General features: G+C 38.4%; 1 protein-coding gene across 1 annotated transcript in view; it reads right to left on the bottom strand.

Moving 5' to 3' along the window:
• The window catches only part of ARHGAP10 (Rho GTPase activating protein 10), a 341,688-nt gene that overhangs the window by 165,487 nt on the left and 154,700 nt on the right, over positions 1-21,501 (bottom strand). The window contains exon 11 of the mRNA XM_017850073.1: positions 1,070-1,151. Within this exon, the coding sequence (XP_017705562.1) occupies positions 1,070-1,151 (82 nt within the window). The remainder of the gene's footprint in view (positions 1-1,069; positions 1,152-21,501) is intronic.

Below are 21,501 nucleotides of genomic sequence, written 5' to 3'. Positions count from 1 at the left end.
TTTTTTTTTTTTTTTTTTTTTTTTTTTTGGTGTAAGAGTGATACATTCCCCAATATAGAATCAATTTTTATACTATGTTAATTTGGGTTTTCATTTTCCAAGTACTTCAAGATTGCCACACACATTGCTGATCAGCCTCCTTGCTCTCGTTTCCTATACACCCACCCATGCGCTGTTACCACGAGATAACATTAGCTTCTGCCCATTTCATAAGCTCTATTCTGAATCTGTTTCTGCTGTAGATGATACCTCCTCTACTTTCAAACCATGTTCTTTCTGGTTTTTTTGTCCTCAACACTGCTGAACTGGCAAATGCTTTCCAGATAAGCCTGCCTGGTACCTGCAATGGCAATTTATTTAGAGTCATACATAATACTTTAAGTCGAGTTTATTTAAATTGGTTCTGTGGTGTTTTCTATCATTATCCTCACTAAATCCCCAATACATCATGTGCCAAATTCTCAACTCTCAAAAGCCACTAGTCCACCAAAATGAAAGTAGTGCTTCAATAGTGGCCAACAGACTGAATCCTGGTGCCTCTGGATCTATACCACTACCTTCAATTTATTCCTCAAAGTGCTCTGAATACAGAGGCCCATTCACTAAGGCTACATAATACTGTATTCTGTAAACCACTAGATGAAAGTTTAAATTGTTATATCAAAGCAAAATAATTACAGCAGTCACTTATAATATTGCCTGGTCTCACATTTCCTGTTCCGTCTCCACTGAGATCAAAATGCATTGCAGACATTTATTGTGTTCATCACCCAAAGTACTGTCAAGTAGGAAAGACAAAACTGAGAATTTAGATGACTTCCTCAAGCAAAGCAAATCAGAGTAGCAAGTCAAGAAAATACAGAAATAAAAACTAATGATACGCCAGTCTTATATGTACTGCTGCTTGCCCAAGCCAAGTTACTAGAATGTTGAATGCTTCCAAGATGATTTTTGGAATACCTGTTTCAGCAGGGAACTTTTCTCAAATACTACACAAAAATAACACTAAAATGAATGCAAGTCAACTCTAAAGGCTTTGAAATAAAACTCAACCATTGATTATTCTTACAGCTTCCTTTCCACCCAGAGCTTCCAACCACTGCTTCCTTTCCTCTTCGGAAAATGCCTGCATGGTCAAGGAAACGCCAGGCCTGAAAGACACCAGTAACAGATCAGGTTACCCCTTGGCCACTAAAAGGCAAGTTTTTCCTAAGATTTAACTATGGTAAGTTTTTGTTTTCATTTCTTTATTTTTTATTTTTATTTTTTACTTTTAACTGTGGTAAAATACATGTAACCTAAAGTTTATCATCTTAACCATTTTTAAGTGTAGAGTTCAGTGGCATTACATATGTTCCCAATGTTACATAACCATCACCACCATGCATTAACAGAACTTTTTTCATCTTGCAAAACTAAAACTCTGTACCCATTGAAGAGTAACTTTCAACTGCTAAATAAAAGCCTAATATTCCATTGTATGTGTATATACCACATTTTTCTTATCCATTCACAACATCCGGAGACACTTGGGTTCCTTCCACCTTTTGCCGGCTGCGAACAGTGCTGCTATGAACATGGATGTACAAATATCTGTTTAGGCCCCTGCTTTCAATTCTTTTGGGTATATATCAAGAAATGGAATTATTGGGTCACAAGGGATATACATATGAATATACAAATGGCAGAGGAGTGCTAAGAAAAGATGCACGCTATCAGATGTCATCAAGGAAAGGCAAATCAAAATGAAATACAACACACTCATCAGAATAGCCAAAATCCAAAACACTGAGACCACCAAATGTTAAAGAAGATGTGGAGTAACAGGCACTCTTATTCACTGCTGGTGGCAATGCAAAATGGTACACTTTCAAAGTCTGGTTGTTTCTTACAAAAGTAAAAATACTCTTACCGTAGGACAGAGCAGTCACATTCCTTGGTAGTTACCTAAAGGAGTTGAAAACTATGTCTACACAAGAACCTGCACATGGATGTTTATTCACAACTACCAAATTTTGTTTGACTCACAACTGCCAAAACTTTGAAGGAGCCAAGATGTCCTCACTAGGTGAATGAATAAAACTGTAGTACATGCTGACGATGGAGTATCACTCAGTGCTAAAAAGAAATGAGCTACTGAGCCATGAAAAAACATGGAGAGAGCTTAAATGTATGCTAGTCAGTGAAAGAAGCCTATCTGAAAAGTCTACATACTTTGTGATTCAAGTAGATGACACTCTGGAAAAGGTCAAACTACAGAAACAGTGAAAAGATCACTGGTTGCCAGGGACTGGAGGGAAAGGGATGGACAGGTGGAGTACAAGCTTTTTAGGTCAGTGAAATCTTCTGTATGATACTAGAATGGTGGATACATTCAGTATACATTTGGCCAAACCCACAGAATGTACAACCCAAGAGTGAGCCCTAATGTAAACTATGAATTTTGGGTGATTATGGTATGTCAAGGCAGATTCCTCAATTCTAACAAATGCAGCATTCTGGTGGGGGTGTTGATAATGGGGAAGGCTATGCATGCGTGGGAGTCGGAGGGAATAAGGAAAATCTCTATCTTCCTCGTTTGACTGTGAACTGAAAACTACTCTTTAAAAAGTTCTCTCTCAGAAAAGTTTTTTTTGAATGCAGAGTTGTCCTCTAAGCCGAGAGGGTGGCATAGGAGACCAAAAGCACACTCTGGAGGAGTTAAGACCAGCCTCCTCACTGGCGCCATGAGCCTGCTGGAGACTGGCACAAGAGAAAGCTGCGGAGGCAGGCTGGAGTCCAGCCACACAGGGCCTCCCTGGCCATGTGGGATGCTTTGGCTCTGTGTCCCCACCCAAATCTCATGTAGCATTTGCAATTCCCAAAGTTGGAACAGGGGCCTGGTGGGAGGTGACAGGATCATAGGAGTAGACTTCCCCCTTCTTGTTTTCATGATAGAGTTCTCACAAGATCTGGCTGTTGGAAAGTATATAGCACCCCCAACTCCCCGCCACCCCACTTCCTCCTGATCTGGCCACGTAAGACAGGCTGGCTTCCCCTTTGCCTTCTGCCATGATTGTAAGTTTCCTGAGGCCTCCCCACCCATGCCTCCTGTTTCTGTACACCCTGCAAAACTAAGTCAATTAAACCTCCCTTCCCCTTCCCTTCTTTATTTTTGAGATGGAGTTTCGCTCTGTCTCCCAGACTGGAGTACAGCGGTGCAATCTTGGCTTACTGCAACCTCCGCCTCCCAGGTTCAAGCAATTCTCCTACCTCAGTGTCTGAGTAACTGGGATTACAGGTGCCCAGCCACTACGCCCAGCTAGTTTTTCTATTTTTAGTAGAGACGCATTTCTCCATGTTGGCCAGGCTGGTCTCAAACTCCTGACCAGGTCACTCATGACAAGGTGATCGGCCTGCCTAGGCCTCCTAAAGTGCTGGGATTACAGGATTGAGCCACCACACCTGGCCTAAACGTCTTTTCTTTATAAAATGCCCAATCTCAGGCAGTTCTTGTAGCAGTGTGAGAATGAACTAATACACTATGCTAAGGATTTAATTTATCCTAAGTGCCACTAAAGGTTTTTAGTAGGGGAATAGCCAGATCAGGTTAAAATTGTACATGAACAGTCTGGTTGCTGGGTGGAGAATGGACTGAAGATAGGCAAGACTTGACTGTAAAAAAATATTAAAGGACTAAAAGGATACAGAATGGCAAAAATGAAAAAAGAAACAATGAATGGGCTCAGGAAATATTCCGGAAGTGCTTCTACATGCCATGGGCAACAAAATGATAAGTATGAAAGCTGTTGCTCCAAGAATAACAAATAGAAGACAGGTCAACTACAATATACCATCAGTAACTAGTAAAGGAAATCAGTGAAAACCATGAACCAATGTAGCAAGTAAGGACCTGATACACTCTCAAAGTCAGACCATGAGTCTCAGAAAATTCTTTGTCCTCTCTAGTTCCTTTTTGTTTTCCCCTAAAGTTTTCCACTGATGCTCATATGTGGAGGAAAAATAATATAAACTCAAGATAGATGGATGTATATTCTTCACCAGTGACACATAGAGCAGCAAATAGAGATGCTGGACAGAAAGAAGAATGACTGATTCTAGTAACCTAAAACACAGAAATAACTGTTGAATGATGAAGGGCTTAAAGCGTTATGACTAGAAGTATCAATACTGAAGTAAGGGAAAAACCAATTATCAGGCTTCAGATCAAACAGCCATATTATTTCTGGATAAAAATCCAAAGAAGCATAAAAGTAAAGTATTATTATATGTCTTGCCTCCAAGCACAATGACTCAAACTTGAGCCACACAGCCCTTTGCAGAAGCCAGAAGAGAACAAATTCGTTGAAAGATAAGAGATTAAGTAGAAATGGATCATCCACAAGGAAAGAATTTCCTTGTTTATATTTTGGCAAATAATGTAACAATAACTCAAAACAGTTCTACTACTGAGAATTAACTCATCACACTATACATTCTTCAGAACACTTCACACTTGCAACGCATTACTTTTACATTAAAGGGATCAGCCACCAGTATTAAGTAAGGCTGGGTTCCCATCCTCTCACAAAGACTGCTCATATTCATTTTCTATTTACTGATTCCCTGCCTCTAAAGCATTAGTGTTGGAAAAATAAAACGTGTGCTAGAACATGTTTCAACCATTTCGAATTTCTCAAGTTTTTCTTTTCTAATAATCAATTGCTAGGACATCACTAAGAAAGAATGAGACTTTGAGAAACATTGGACACATTTCAAACTGCAGAATCAATCGCATCACACTGTTAAACCAAAATATAAAAATTCTGTAGTTTTGGAAACAAAGGACATATTTTATTAATAAAATTTAATGGATGTAAAGGAAATACGGTGAAATCTCAGAATAGTAAAGAACAGAAAACTTTACAAAGTATATTGGATTATTTGCACTTAAATAAAAAACAAACTTCGGGAAGCTGAGGTAGGAGGATTGCCTGAACCCAGGAGTTTGAGACCAGCCTGGGCAAAATAACAAGAACCTGTCTCAAGGCGGTTTTTGTTGTTGTTGTTGTTGTTGTTGTTGTTGTTGTTTTTAATTTATTTATAGATAGACAGAGAAGGGTGGAAAGGAAGGAAGGAGGCAAAAAATACCAATCATATATTCGTTTCATGGAGAAGCTAAGATAACATTAGTGACTCCACTAGAGCAAGAATTAGAACTGAGAAAGTTCTGACTGGGGGTTGTTGGAACCATATTGCTGCAATGGATTATACTGGTTCATCTGAGAACACTGCCATTTTCTTACTCACCTAATAATTCATTTCAACCAAACTACAATCTGAGTACCTACTGAGTTCCAGATACCATTTTAAGCTCTGGATAACTCATCACACACAGCAAGTCAGAACTGATTCCTGATGAATACAAAGGCAAAAGTATAAATTTCGTGAAGGAAAAAAATAAACCAGGTGAAAAGGGGCAAGTTGCCAGGATAATCTTTATCTAAAACCCTACTTATTATCTGTAGTACGTAAGTTTGGGAATTGGAATCTGAAGAAACAAACAAGTTCTTAAATTCATAAATTCTTTTTAAAATAATTCCTAAGAATAAAAGAACTGAAGTTCATAAACCAGCATCACAACCTCTTTTTTTCATTCATTCATTCAAAAAAAATACAAATACAATTACATGCTATTACCAATCAGCCACTACCCTGAGCCCAAGCATAAGAAACTGCCTATTATCTGTATTCTACATTTCACTCTGTATCTATTTAAGTCTCTTTCAACTGCATGTTCTATAGCTCTATCAAACCATGTAGAAGACAGGTTTTACCCTTGCGTTTTAAGTGACAGATTACTGAGCTTATAAATTTCGGAAAATACACAAAGAAAAAAGCAGAGAGAAACATTCACAAGTCTAAGGAGACATTATTGTAAATAGAGGAGCTATTAAGTGAATAAACAAAGAAGCAGGTACCAAAACTTATAATGGTAACAATCAGGAATATTCTATTGCTTTTCTAAGAGGAATGTTGAAAAGGGAAAAGAAAAAAACCAAACCAGCATGTAACAAGTTCTGCCCTACATTTTATTATGAGAAGGGGAAACTACTGAAGCCAAAAAAAGTTTTTAAAGTTATAGAAATGTAATCAGTTTCTCATAGGGTTTCTGGGAAAAAAACAAAGTATAAATCTATGAATCATGCATTTTTTTCAGAGATGACAAAAGCATGTTGCCTAGTTTTACTCAAGGTCAAGTCTTTATGTAACTTCTTTCTTCTGTCCACCAAAAAAAAAAGTTTCAAACAGAGCACATGAGCAATGACAGTCAGAAGATTATATGTTCCAATGAAAGTGATTTCAAGCTATTAATCATTAGAGAACTGTTGCTCCCATCTGGAATGTAAAAAATTATGAGAGAACATCATTCCCACTTTACCAGTAAGAACAAGATGGAGAACCTATAAAATCATTGTTTTACAGAAACTCATTTAAGAGCAAAGATGTAAAAAAGACCTAATGAATGAAAATCCAAAGAGTGACAAACCATTCCCTCGACAGAATACAAAGACACAGAGACACAGGCATAGGCACAGACATATACACACACACACACACACACACACACACACACACACCAGCTGCTTTCATCCATGGTGGAGCAGTAAGACAAACAGGAAATCATCACAGACAAAACAGTGGAATTTTAACAAAATTTTAAAGGTAGAACACAGGCTGGTGTGATGGTTTAGAATTCCTAGGAGTCCTAGACACAAAGTGAGTCTGAACCCGCCCTCCAACTCTTGTCTGTGGGATCTCAAGTGCTCATGAGGAAGTCTGAGAGCAGGACTGAGAGACCGCCCTGTGGTGGATCTGAGGGGCTACTCATATCCATGTACTCTTTGTCCTACTCAGAGATAGCATGGCCTGCCTGGAGTGTTTCTTGAATTGTAATCCCCATATGTCGAGGAAGGGATCTGTTGTAAGGTGATTGGATTACGGGAGTGGTTTCCCCGTGCTGCTCTCCTGATAGTGAGTGAGTTCTCATAAGATCTGGTGGTTTAAAAGTGTATGGCAGTTCCCCAACCCACCCCTCTCTCTCTTTCTCTCTAAAGATAACCTAGGCAGAGGTTGAAACAGTTTGGAGGGCCCAGAAGAAGACAGGAAGACGTGGGAAAGTTTGAAACTTCCTAGAGACTTACTGAATGGTTTTGAAGATGGGTCGATAGAAATGATCCAAACACACACAAATGGAAATCAGGTGGGAAAAATTGAAACAGAGAATCTGAAATCTCCAGGGGCAGCATCAAATGCTCTAATGCGCTAACGTAAGTTAATTCGAATCCCAAAAAAATAAACAGAAAATGGAGGAAACATTTGAAGAGATAATGACTAAGATTTTCTAAACCTGGTAATAAGAAATATCAAACCTACACATCCAAGAACCTCAATGGAATCCTGGGCAAGGCAAAACAAACAAAAAAAAAATCATAAAATTATTTAAAAGAAATCCTGAAAGCAGCAAGAGAAAAAGATGACAGAGGAGAGAGGAGAGACTGGTAAGAAAAATGGATAACTTATCATCAGAAAATAAATGGAAGCCTGAAGACAATGAAATGACTTCTTTAAAATGTATAAAGGGAAATCTATGAAAATAATTCTATATCCATCAAAAATGAAGGCAATATAAAAGACATTTTCACACAGACAAAATAGGGAAGAAGTCTTCTCTAGCAGACCTGCATTATAAGAAATGCTCAAACTAAAGGCAGCCTAAGGAACTTAGAAGAAATGGAACAAAATAAAAACCCAGTTTTGCAAAAAAGAATAAAGAAAATCAGAAAGAACAAATATAAGCAAGACTCCGTCTCCAAAAAAAAAAAAAAAAAAATGGCCAAAATAGTTGCACCCATATGTGAGCCTATACCCGTATGTAAATAAACAGTAAATTTCTTTAAAAGACCACTGATTATTGGTTTCATAAAGTAAAAGTAGTCATGTATAATTACTTCATAACATATGTAGTTCAAATACTATGTAGTTCCCACATTCATAGTGTATGTAGAATTAGCATATATAATAACAAGAGCACAGAGAGCAAAAGGATGATTGGAAGTCGTCCACTGTTCTAAGGGTCTTTTTGTTTTGAGAAGGCAGATACTATGATTATTTTTAAATGCATGTTATACTCTGAGACACTATCTAAAAAATACACTAAAAGGCCTAAGTAAAAATCAATAGAAAAGGCAACAGCAAAAAATGAAGGAAAGCAAACATGGAAACTAGAAATCAAAATCAAGATGGCAGATTTAAGCCCATACATATCAAAAATTATATATGGATCAGGTGGGCATAGTGGCTCATGCCTGTAATCCCAACACTTTAGGAAGCCAAGGAAGGAAGATGGCTTGAAGTCAGGAGTTCAAGACCAGTCTGGGCAACATAGCAAAACCCCATCTCTAAAAAATAATAATAATAAAATAATTATTACATATAAACTAAAACTCTGATTAAAAAGCAATGGCTAACATAATTTTTAAAAACAGAACTCAATTATATGCTGTTCATAAAAAAAGTTCAAACAAAGAATCAGATAAAAGGAAAAGGATGAAAAAAGATATGCTGTACAAACAATATAAGAAGCAAGTGTAGCTATATTACTATCAGAAGGTAGACTTCAAGGTAATTATTAGCACAGAGAGATATTTCATAAAAAGGTCATTAAGACAATATGCACACATGCAAAAAATTTCTTTCAACATTTGATACATATTGATAGAATATAAACTGTGTTTTCTCTGACCAAGGGTACTTAAGTAGAAAAAAAGCAACAATATGACATGTGGAATATCTCCAGCCATTTGGAATTTTTAAAAAACACTTCTAAATATCACATGTTTTCGATCTATAGCCTAATCACATAAGGAAATAAATTATTTTTAACTGAACTGTAATAAAAGCAAATCAAAATTTGTGGAATGCAAGCTGAAACAGTTCTTAGAAAATGTATGGATTCAAATGCCCACCTCAAAAATAAGGTGTAAAATTAATGATATGTGCTAACTTAGGGAATGAAAAGAAAAACAAATTAAATGCAAAGTTAAAAAAAAAAGAAATTCAGAAATGAATAAAATAAAAAGTGGATAATACAGATTCTCGGAAAATATTACCAAAACTATAAACCTCTCTCAAGAAAATATGAAACAAAAATCCCTACCCAGCATAAGAGTTACCATTATAAATCCTACAGGTATGAAAGCAACAAGCTGATATGACATTTATGCCAATAAAGTCAACAACTTAGAGAAAACAAATTCCTTGAAAACCACAATTTATCAAAACCCAAGAAAAATAGGAAATCTGAGTATCATTATATCCTCTAGATAAAATGAATTAAAAATTTTTAAACTTCTCACAAAGAAAACTCTAGGCAAAGATGGCTTCACAGGTGAATTACCTCAAACACTTAATACCAATATGACTTAATACCAATAATACCAATTTGGTACCAAAATCAGACAAGGACACTAAAAATGAAGATCATATCCCACATATCTCTCATTAACATAAATGTAAAAATCCTTAATCGAATACTAGCAAAATGGATGAAGCAGTGTACAAAAGGCTAGTACATCATGACCAAGTAGAGTTTAATCTCAGGAATGTGAGGTTAACTTACAAAATTCAGTGTAATACATATCCAAAGATTAAAGAAACATATTTAATGATTTCAACAGACACTGAGAAACATTTTGTCAAAATTCCAACCAATTCATGCTTAAAACTGGGAATAAAAACTTCCTCAAAATGAAAAGGACATCTACAAGCAATTTTCAGCTCATGACACACTTTAAAGTAAAATAATGAACACTTTTCCTAATAAGATCAGGAACAAGGTAAGATGGTCAACAACACCATTTCTGTCAAACATTGTACAGGCAATCTCAGGCAGTGTAGGCAGACAAGTAAAAAAACTAAAAAGCACACAGATGGGAAAGGAAGAAATCAAGCTGTCTTTTTTTTGAGACAGGGTCTCGCTCTGTTGCCCAGGCTGGAGTACAGTGACACAATTATGGATCACTGCAGATTTGAACCTCCTGGGCTCAAGCTGTCTTCCCATCTCAGCCTCCTGAGTAGCTGGGACTACATGCACACACCACCATACCTGGCTATTTTATTTTTTTCTTTTTTTAAAGAGACAGGGTCTCATTATCTCATTATGTTGCCCAGGTTGGTCTCTAACCCTGAGCTCAAGTGATCTTCCTGCCTCAGCTTCCTAAAGTGCTGAGATTATACGTGTCAACCACCATGCCTGGCCCTAATGCTGTTTTTATCACATATAAAACAAAAAAAGCACTGTGTACATTTAAAAATCCTAAAGAAACTGCCAGAACTAATAGAACTAATAAGTGCACTTAGCAATATTGTAAGATACAAAAACCAAGTATGTTTCTACATGCTAATAGCGAACAGTTGGAAATTAAAGGTGAAACAAATATCACTTTAAATTATCATGCAGAAACATAAAATATTTAGGAAAATTTAACACCAAAAAAAAAAAAAATGCCCATGACTTCTATGCTGAAAACTGTAAAACATTACTGGGATAAATGGAAAATCTAAATAAATAGAAAATCAAGTTCATGAACTGTAAGGTTCTGTATTCACAATATTGACCTATGGGTTTGCACATTTTCTTGTAAAAATAAATTAATTCTAAAATTTATATGGAAACACCAAGGACCTACAATAGCCAAAATTGTTTTAGAAAGAACAGAGAGGACTTATACCACCTGACTAACGATACAATAATCACGGTAAGTGTGTTACTGGCAAAAGGACAAAGAGATGCAACAGAATAATCTAGAAATAGACCTACAGATGCACAGTCAAGTGATTTTTTAGAAAGATGCCAAAACAATTAAATGAGAGGAAAGTCTTTATCAATAAAAGGTGATGGAAATATTGGCTATTTACCTGGGGAAAAAATAAATAAACCTCAACCCTCATGTCTCACACCATACATCCTCCAAAAATCTTCATGAGTCATGGACTAATTATAAAGCTTTTATAAGAAAACATGGGGAAATTTATTCAAAACCTTAGAGTAAAAAAAAAAATATTTCTTGATGGAAAAAGCCCTAATAAAATTTTTTAAACTGATAAATTCAACTTCAAGTTAAAATGTTCTCATCAAAAGACACTGAAGAAAAAAACAGGCAAGCCACAGATCAGAGAAAATATTCACATTATATGTGGTAAATGATTTGTTTCTAAAGAATTCCTACAACTCAATAACAAAAAGACCAACAACACAATTTTTAAAGGTGCAAAAGATTTTAATAGACACTTCATGACAGAATTAACATAAATGGCCAATAAGCACAGGAAGAACTGCTCAACATCACTAGTCAAAATTGGCTAAAATGAAAAAGATTAACATAACCAAAGGTTAGTAAGGAAGTGGAGCAAATGGAACTCTCATACATTGCTGGTGGGAGGGTAAAATTACTTTGTAACCTTAATTGCCTGAAAAGTCAAACATACATATACCATATCTGAGCAATCCCACACCAAAGTATTTATGCAAGATTAATAAAAATGTATCTCCACAAAAACTCTTGTACAAAACATTTTATCCTGGCTTTACTCAGAAAAGTTAAAAATTTTTCTATGGCCCATGCTCCAATATCCTTCAGCATACAATTTAAAAATAAATCCATATTCATGTCAATTCAGATTTCCATTTAAATATCAGAGCCAATATAAAATGTGTCTTTCAATACATCACCATCAACAATATCATCTTTAGTGAAAATTCTTACATTCTATGAAAAACACAGACACCTATATACTAGAAATGCTGTTTCTAATTCTACCCACTCCATGTTCTGGAAGTTCCAATAAAATTCTTTTAAAATAACTTTCTTTGCTCTTCTTTCTACACTGGTATCTTGGTAGTTCCTGAATAACTGATCATCATTGAACAAATCACACAGAAGAGTCAAGACACAGAGCCCTTTCCATTTGGCTTTACTTCATTGCTTATACTATAACCAAATTAAGCTATGGTTACTTTTTATTGAAATACATATATTTAAATATACGTATTTCTATATTGAAATACGTATATTTAAATATACATATTTCTATATTGAAATATACATTTCTATATTTATTGAAACATATGTATTTATATATATAGAAATACATATTTGTATATATTGAAATGTATCTATTTCTATATATACTGAAATATACATATTTCAATAAAAGGTATAATTCCACTTACATAAAAAAATTTACATTTAAAAAGTTTACTTCCTGCTGGGTGCAGTGGCTCATGACTGTAATCCCAGCACTTTGGGAGGCTGAGGCAGGTGGATCACCTGAGGTCAGGAGTTCGAGACCAGCCTGACCAACATGGTGAAATTCCGCCTCTATTTAAAAATACAAAAATTAGCTGGGCTCGGTGGCTCACACCTGCAATCCCAGCTACTCAGGAGGCTGAGGCAGGAGAATCGTTAGAACCTGGGATGGCAGAGGTTGCAGTGAGCCAAGATCATGCCATTGCACTCCAGTCTGGGGGACGGGGCGAGACTCCATCTCAAAAAAAAAAAAAAAAAAAAAGTTTACTTCCATTCAATTCCACAAGTATTTACAGGGGTCTCTATCTTATCACATGCATTAAATCTAGGACTTCTCAACAGTGGCACTCCTGACATTTTGGACCAGATGATATTTTGTTGCAGAAGCCTGCCCTGTGCCCTGGAGGGTGTTCAGCAGCACAGCTGTCCTCTACCCTCTAGGTGTCTGTAGCAACTCCCTGCCCTCCTCTAACCCCCAGCCCCAAAACACACAGTTAAAATACATTATATCAGAGTCTCCAGATATTGCTCAATGTCCCCTGGGAGCAACATCACCCACAGTTGAGAATCTCTGACTTAAAGGATTGTCTCAACATGTGTTCTCCATACTTCCTGTGATTCCTTTTTGCCTTGGGCCCCCCTTCCTCTGAGTCGCCAAACTGGTTACCTAATCTTCAAGAGTCAATTTAAGAAATCACTTTCTTTAGTAAGCTCTCCTAGCCAACCCCACACTCCCCCATGCTGCTCATCTCCCACAGCACCTTAGACCTTTGAACTGTTATTTGCTTCTAAATCTTCCTGGTCTGTGAGTTCCCTTAATTTCAAGTCTTTTAGTTTCTAGTTTATTGTTGTATCCTCAGTGGCAAAAACAGTCAACAACTGTCTAGGTGCCTGGATGTGAGGCTCTATAAAATGTTTACAAATACTAGTACAGTTAATGTGTTACATAAACATTCTCATATTCAGTCAAATTGCATGGGCTTCTGAAGGCAACATGCTCTTAACTCACTCTTTTAAAGTGAGAAACCGTACAGCATCATGCAAACAGATGATGAATAAAGTTGCTGGTATAAAATCACTCTAAAACGCCTAATGCTTCAGATACACAGGTGATTTCCTCCTCTCTTCTTCAACATAAAAATACAAAGAAGTGACTTCTACAAGTCAGAAGCATCTTGCCATCCTTTCAAGAGTGATATGGGAACCAGGCAAAATGAAACCAAATGTAGTATTTGAAATGTCAGATTAACGAGAGCAAAACGGGAAGCATTTTCTTTAAGCAGTGCCTGAATGCGATGTGTGGGAGAACTTTCACAGAACGGATAATTATTTATCAAGTAAATGTGTGGGGGGGTCACAGCACAAAGTGGCATGTAGCAAGCATGCCAAGGAAGCTAACAGCATGTTATATAACACAATTGTTGGGGCGGGGGAAGGGTGATATTCCACCCTTCAGGGAAGAAAGCTACACCTCCTGACAGACTACAGCTTGCCATGGAGAAAACATCCATACAAAATACAATGTCTCCAACCTAAAAAAATGAGTGACTTAATCATTTCACAGCCCATGGTCTCTGAAATGTGGCTGACGTCATGTAGTGATAGTTCCCAGTGATTTAAGACCCTTCTTTTAGCTATGGTATTTATCTGCAGCTGTGTTCCATTGTTTAAAATAGCTTTATTGAGATGTAAGTCACACCATAAAACTTACCCACTGACAATGTACAGTTCAACAGCTTGTAACATATCCACAGAATTGCATAACCATCACCAAAATCAATTTTAGAACATTTTTATCACCCTAGGAAGTAAAAAGAAAACCTGTACCCATCAGCCATCTCTTCCCATTTCTTTCCAAACCTCTAGACCTAGATAATCACCCATTTACTCTCTATCTATATAGATGTATCTGTCCTGCACATTTCATATAAATGGAATCATATGTACATGGCCATTTATGACTGGCTTCTTTCACTTAGCATTATGTTCTCGAGTGTCATTCATACAGTAGCATGTATCAATTTTTCATCGTATGACTATACCACATTTAGCCATTAATCTCTTAATAGATATTTGGGTTGTTTCTACTTTTTGGCTATTACGAATAATGCTTCTATGAACATTCATGCACAAGTTTTTGTGTAAACATATGCTTTCATTTATCTTGAATGTATAGCTAGGAGCAGAATTTCTGGGTCAGATAGCAATGTTACATTTCATTTTCTGAAGAACTGCTAAACTGTTTTCCAAAGCAGCATTCCATTTAAATTCTCACTCTCAGTGTATGAGGATTTCAGTTTCTCTACATTCTTGCCAGTACTTGTTATTACCTGGCTTTTTATTTATAGCCATTCTAGTAGGTATAAAGTGATATTTCATTGTGGTTTTGACTTGCATTTCCCTAACAGCTAACAATATTAAGCGTGTTTTCATGTGTTTATTGGCCACTAGCGGTTTTTTTTTTTTTTTTTTTTTTTCTTGAGATGGGAGTCTCGTTCTGTTGCCCAGGCTGGAGTCCAATGGCGTGATCTCAGCTCACTGCAACCTCCGCCTCCTGGGTTCAAGTGATTCTCCTGCCTCAGCCTCCTAAGTAGCTGGGATTACAGGCACCCACCACCGCACCCAGCTAATTTTTGTATTTTTAGTAGAGACGGGGTTTCAGCATGTTGGCCAGGCTAGTTTCCAACTACTGACCTCAGGCGATCCGCCCACCTCGGCCTCCCAAAGTGCTGGGATTACAGGTATGGGCCACTGTACCCAGGCAACCACTTGTATATTTTCTCTGAAAAAATGTCTAATTCAGTTCTTTTGACCATTTCATTGTTACTTGTCTATATATTATTGAGTTATAATGGTTCTATATTCTAGAAACAAGTCCCTTATCAGACATGATTTTCAAATCTGTGGCCTTAAATGCTGTCTCCTGGCTAAGAAAAATTCAAAGTAACCTTTTGGTAAATTGAGGGAGAAAAAAATGAAGCACACATCCATCTAACCACTGATAATCCAAGTAGTAATGGCTAGCTGGGCTCCTCCCCACCCTCCATTAGCCATTCTCCCACTGGTTCTCAGTAATAGTAAAGTACTAGAACAACACATGGACCTCTGAAAACAAAAGACAGCAATTTCCCAACCTTAGGATTTAGAAGCCTCCCTTGCAACTAGGTGTAACCACATAACTCCATTCCAGCCAATGGTCTGTGAGCAAAAGTAGTCTATGCAACCACTGGAAAATGTCTCTACAACCAGAGACAGTGCTGTGTGATAAATGGAACAGTGCCACATTCTGTCTCATGCCTCGAGTGACGATAAAACTAAACCATGCTCAAGAGAGATCAGGATTATATCAGCCGTGATCTGGCAACTTCTGGGCTTCCCAAACAAGAGAAAAAATAAACTTTAACCCCGTTTAAGCCATTTGATTTTGCCTTTTTCTGTTATATGCAACCAAATCTGATCTGAAATAATGCCACAAATAAGTAAAAGCTCTTGATTTATGTCTACACAGATCAAAGGCAAGCTCCGGCTCCACTGTGCTATCACCTACTTCAAAATGCTACCAGGCTGCTCTTTCAACACAGGAAATAAAAAAATAGCAAAAACAGGTCCTTGTAAAGACAACAAAATACGTTTATATTAGACATATACAATCAACTGCAAAATTGCTACAAGAAGGTACCCATTAAGAGGGCCAGGTATGGTGGATCATGCCTGTAATCCCAGCACTTTGGGAGGCAGAGGCGGGCAGATCACCTGAGGTCAGGAGTTCAAGGCCAGCCTGGCTAATATAGTGAAACCCCATCTCTAGCAAAAATACAAAAATTAGCTGGGCGTGGCGGTGTGTGCCTGTAATCTCAGCTACCTGGGAGGCTGAGGCAAAAGAATCACTCCAACCTGGGAGGCAGAGGTTGCAGTGAACCGAGATCATGCCATTGCACTGCACACTGGGTGACAAGAGCAAAACTCCATCTCGAGAAAAAAGAGGTTACCCAATACGAACCTTGTACAAACTGCAGCAGAAATCCATTTATAATACCCACACACTCCACAACAAGTTAGGTTTATTTTTCTTGAAGCAGAATGAAGACACTAGAGCTCACAGTATAGCAGTGTGGTGCAGAAGAGGACAGTTGACTGACAGTTGCTTGATTGAATCTAATCACAGTTCAGTCACTTCTGAGCAACAATTCAATTTCATTTAATCCCATACAAATCTGATAAATGTCCACCATGTATAAAGCATTACATGTGGTATTGTGATACCAAGTAACACGAAGTAAAACAGTGTTCCTACCCTCATGGAATTCATAATCTAATAGACAAGGAACAAATTACTTATAATTCCCTGATTCCTGATTCTACCTAGGAATCAGGAAAGTAGACAAGAGACTATCTCATTCACATTTTTCACTAAATAATGCTTTCGAAGCCCCAAAATTACAGATCTCAAAGCACATTCACCTCCTGCCAGCAGATTTTGCTCCACACAAGACTAAGACACAGATCGTGGGGGATGGCAGGACATTAAGGGACCCCAAACAGTATCTACTAGTAACAGCAAACCAGAATAGATGTTTCTCTGTTTAGAAATGAGGAAATAAACCATTAAAAGGCCGGTGGGGGGGGGTCTGTCATTGTTTTTAAAAAGCAGCTTGATCTTTTAGACTAAAGAATATGAACACACCAAGAAAATTATTTTCCAAGTTAACCAAGGAGCTTTAGAAAAAGTTCAGACTTAAAATAAGCATGTATAACTTTTAAGAAAAAATAAAGATTTATATATTAGTATCTATATGGTAGGAATGAATTCATATACCTGTGTAACATGTTAGAGGAATGTAACTACCCCCCTCCCACTCCCAAGACTTACCGGACAACTTTCAAAGAACAATCACCATTCCCCACATCTACACTGTTTGAAATGCCTTTTAGACACCCCGGAAGCAATACTGAGTAGGCAGCTGGATATAAGAAGCTGGAGGTCAAGGACAAGATCCAGGTAGAGATAATAAATTTGCAAGTTACCAACATACGGATGGCACATAAAGTCGTAAGGCTGGACAAGGTCATAAAAAAGTGTGAGTAAAGAGCAAACACAATGAAGGGCTGAACCCCAGAGAACTCCAACATCCAGGGATCTGGAAAATTAAGAACTGGCAAAGAAGTATAAAAAGTGAAGAAGCCAGAGATGCGAGAAGGAGGTGTGCTGTCCTTGAAGCAAGCGTATGATGGAGGAGAGAGTGATGGGCCATGTCAGGGATGCTGTGGGGAAAAGACCATGAGTACTGGGAATCGACCACCAGGCACAGCAACAAGGAGACCACTGATGACCTCAACAAAAACAACTGCAGTGGAGAGAAAGGGCAAAGGCCTGAGTATACAGTTCAAAAGAGAAGATGAAAGAAATAAGAAAAAAAAAAATTTTTTTTTTTTTTTGAGACGGAGTCTCACTCTGTTACCCAACCTTGAGTGCGGTGGTGCCAACTCGGCTCACTGCAATCTCCACCTCCCAGGTTCACGCAATTCTCATGTCTCAGCCTCCTGAGTAGCTGGGACTACAAGCGCCCGCCACCAAACCCAGCTAATTTTTGTACTTTTAGTAGAGATAGGGTTTAACCATATTGGTCAGGCTTGTCTCTTGCACTCCTGACCTCAGGTGATCCGCCCACTTCGGCCTCCCAAAGTGCTGGGATTACAGGTGTGAGCCACCACACCTGGCCAGGAAAGAAATTTGAGGCCATAAATAGAACAGCTTTTTGAAGAATTGCTGCTGTTTATAAGAGTTAAAAAATGAGCAGTAAATGAAAGGGAAGGGTGGTTTCATTGGTGATGGTGGCTGTAGCGGCTTTTGTATTTTAAGATGAATGAAATAAGAGCATTTCACATGCTGCCAGGAGGCAAAACTAATGTTAACAAGAAAGAAAAAGTAGAGTTGCTTGAGTAATATCCTGGAGCAGCGGACAGAGGATGGGAAGAGGAAATGGAAACACCTGAACAGAGGAGTTGGCCTCCATCAGGAACACAGGCAGCTCCCACAGGCAGGGAGGAAAGGCAGGGTGTCTGGGCACTGAGGGTGGAGGTGGGTGTCTACAGCAGGAAAGAGCTCTTGTTACAGCTTCTATTTTCACAACAAAATAGGACACAAAGTCATCAGGAAAGGGAGGCAGTGTCAGAGCTTAAGAGAGAGAGGAAAATAAAAAATATTCAACTGCGAGTATATAGGAACTAAGGAAAAACAGCATGGGCCAGGCAGGGTGACTCACGCCTGTAATCTCAGCACTTTGGGAGGCCGAGGCAGGCAGATCACTTGAGTTCAGGAGTTCAAGGTGAAACTCCGTCTACTAAAAATACAGAAATTACTCAGGTATGGTGGTACACACCTGTAGTCCCAGCTACTCAGGAGGCTGAGGCATGAGAATCGCTGGAACCCGGGAGGCGGAGGTTAAGGTGAGTGGAGATGGTGCCACTGCACTCCAGCCTGGGTGACAAAGACTCCAACTCAAAGAAAAAAAAAAGAAAAAGAAAACACAGTAGGATCAGTGGCTACCATGAATAGCTTATTGGAGGACAGTGGTCATGTATCTGAAGTGATCCCATGAATACAGTAGAACTTGCTTCTCTGCTCTAGAAAGAGAGAAGGCAGAACTGAATCGTAAGTTGGCATTGTGCAAACAAGCAAAATAAAGAAGGAAAGAAGCAGCGGAGTGAAGGGTATTAAAAAGGGACTGTGATGAGTGACTATGAAATTTCAACCAGTTAAGTAAGAAAGTGAGTGCACGAACAACAATAGACTGTAGGGCTTAACTGGGGAATCTAAGGGTACTTATTAGGAAAGAAGGTGGTATCAGAAAGAGAAAGTCTTGCAATCCGGATTGCTGAGGACTACAGTTCCTTGCAATGACAAGGTCTAAGGAATGAACACCGGAAAAAATGGCTGAGGTACAGTAAAGAATAAGGTCACTGAAGGAGAGGAACTTAACAAATCAAGATGCCAAGCACTAAAAGGATCATCTAAAGTCATATTGAAATTACCAAGAATTGTAAAAAGAACAGAATTGGCAATGCACAGGTTAAATATCCCTTTATCCAAAATGCCTGTGACCAGAAGGTTTTGGATTTCAGATTTTTTTGGATTTTAGAATATTTGCACTTACAAAATGAGATACCTTGGGAATGGAAACCAAATCTCAACAAGAAATTCATTAATGTTTCATATATACCTTATACATGTAGCCTGTAGTTAACTTTGTACAACATTTTAAATAATTTTGTGCATGAAACAAAGTTCTGACTACAACCCACCATATGAGGTTAGGTACGAATTCTCCACTTGTGGCATTATGCCAGTGCTAAAAAAGTTTTGCATTTGGAAGCATTATAGATCTCAGATTTTAGGATTAAGGAGCTAAAGATTCTAGAAGCAGTTCAAAACACAGAAAAAGGTAAGAAAACTACGTATTACAGAGAGATATACTTTCAGTGTGAACCATGAGAATGGATGGATACAGAAAAACAACTATAGGGAATGGCAACATTTAAAGGAGCAACAGCTGAACTGGAGAGGACCAAAAGATCTGAGGAGAACCAGAATAGTTAACGGTCAGGGAAGTAAAAGGATGGAGAGTTTCAGGAGGTCAAACATGAATAACCAATCAAATGCTGCCACAGACGCCAAGCTCTGTACCCAATTTCCTCCCAGGTTTCTCTTCATAATGACCCACAGCAATCTAACTCACCATGACTGATATGGGTTGGCTGTGCCCCCACCCAAGTCTCATCTTGAACTATAGCTCCCATAACCCCATGTGTTGTGGGGGGGACCTGGTGGGAGGTAACTGAATCATGGGAATAGGTTTTTCCCATGCTGTTCTCATGACAGTGAATAAGTCTTACGAGATCTAATGGTTTTTATAAAGGGCAGTTCCCTGCACACATTCTCTTGCCTGCTGCCATGTAAGATGTGCCTTTGCTCCTCTTTCGCCTTCTGCCATGATTATGAGGCCTCCCCAACCATATGGAACAGTGAGTCCATGAAACCTCTTTTTCTTTATAAATGACCCCGTCTTGGGCATTTCTTCATAGCAGTATGAAAATGAACTAATACAATGACCCAAACTAATTTCACTATCTTCCCCTATCCTTATGCCCCCACTTTGTTTCCCACCTTAGTAAATGGTACCATCTAGCTACTCAAGCCAGAAACCTTCCTCACTCCTTCACCCTCTAACTGCAACATCCCATTTATCCCCAAAGATCTACCCCACTTGGCTCCATCTCCACTGCCACCACACCATTCCTGGCCCTCTCACCCTGTCCTTAAACGACTTTCTCTTGTTCACTCTTGCCACCTCCAGATCTTTCTTAAGCTGCCAGAATGAGCTTTGAGAAATACAAATATAATTGTCACTTACTGCCCTGCTTAAAACTATTTAATGGATTAAGTTCAAACACTTCAAGCTCAGGCCCTTGCCCCATCTCAAGCCTCTTTTCCCATTCTCTCCGGCTCTTGCACTAGTGACGCTAGGTGTCTCAAATACATCATGCCCTCTCCTGTCTCCAGGCCTCCACATGCGACATTCACTCTACCTGGCACACGAATCTCAATCCCAGCTGACTCCAGATAACCCTTTAGTTATGAATTTAGATGTCAGATCCTCTGTTTGCCTTTCTTTAACCACCTAAACTAGATTAGGTCCCCCGCCAGGAGTTCCCAGAAAAGAGCTGTGGACCTCAATGGAAGTAAATTAGAGACTTCTGCAAGAAAAAAGAGGGAAGCTAAAAGGGGGAGAATCCAGGCCCCTATGCCTCTTTAATAAGGGAACCCACTATTTTGCTTTACATATGCATTAACATGAAATTTTATTTGAAAAGAGGGTCTCCCTGTAAAGCACTTGAAAACCACTAGAATAGATCACCGACCTAAAGTCCTCCCCTGTTCCAAGAGTCTCCCTACAGGTGTTATCCTTCATATGTGTAAGCACCTCCATAGGAATCCCTCATCAATGTCTTTGAGGGGCGGAGAGTAGTTTCAATCATAGCAAGGATCATGGCTAATAAAAAAAAAAAAAATGGGGATGATCAAGGTCTCAGAGCAAACCAGATACTTTGGATGATTAAAGTGATTGAATTGCATTATAGACGTACCCTGCTT

This window comes from Rhinopithecus bieti, unplaced genomic scaffold (genome assembly GCF_001698545.2).
Source record: "Rhinopithecus bieti isolate Rb0 unplaced genomic scaffold, ASM169854v2 scaffold_32105, whole genome shotgun sequence".
Taxonomy (NCBI): Eukaryota; Metazoa; Chordata; class Mammalia; order Primates; family Cercopithecidae; genus Rhinopithecus; species Rhinopithecus bieti.
The sequence above is the reverse complement of the archived record's forward strand: the minus strand, read 5'-3'. Positions and strand labels throughout refer to the sequence as shown.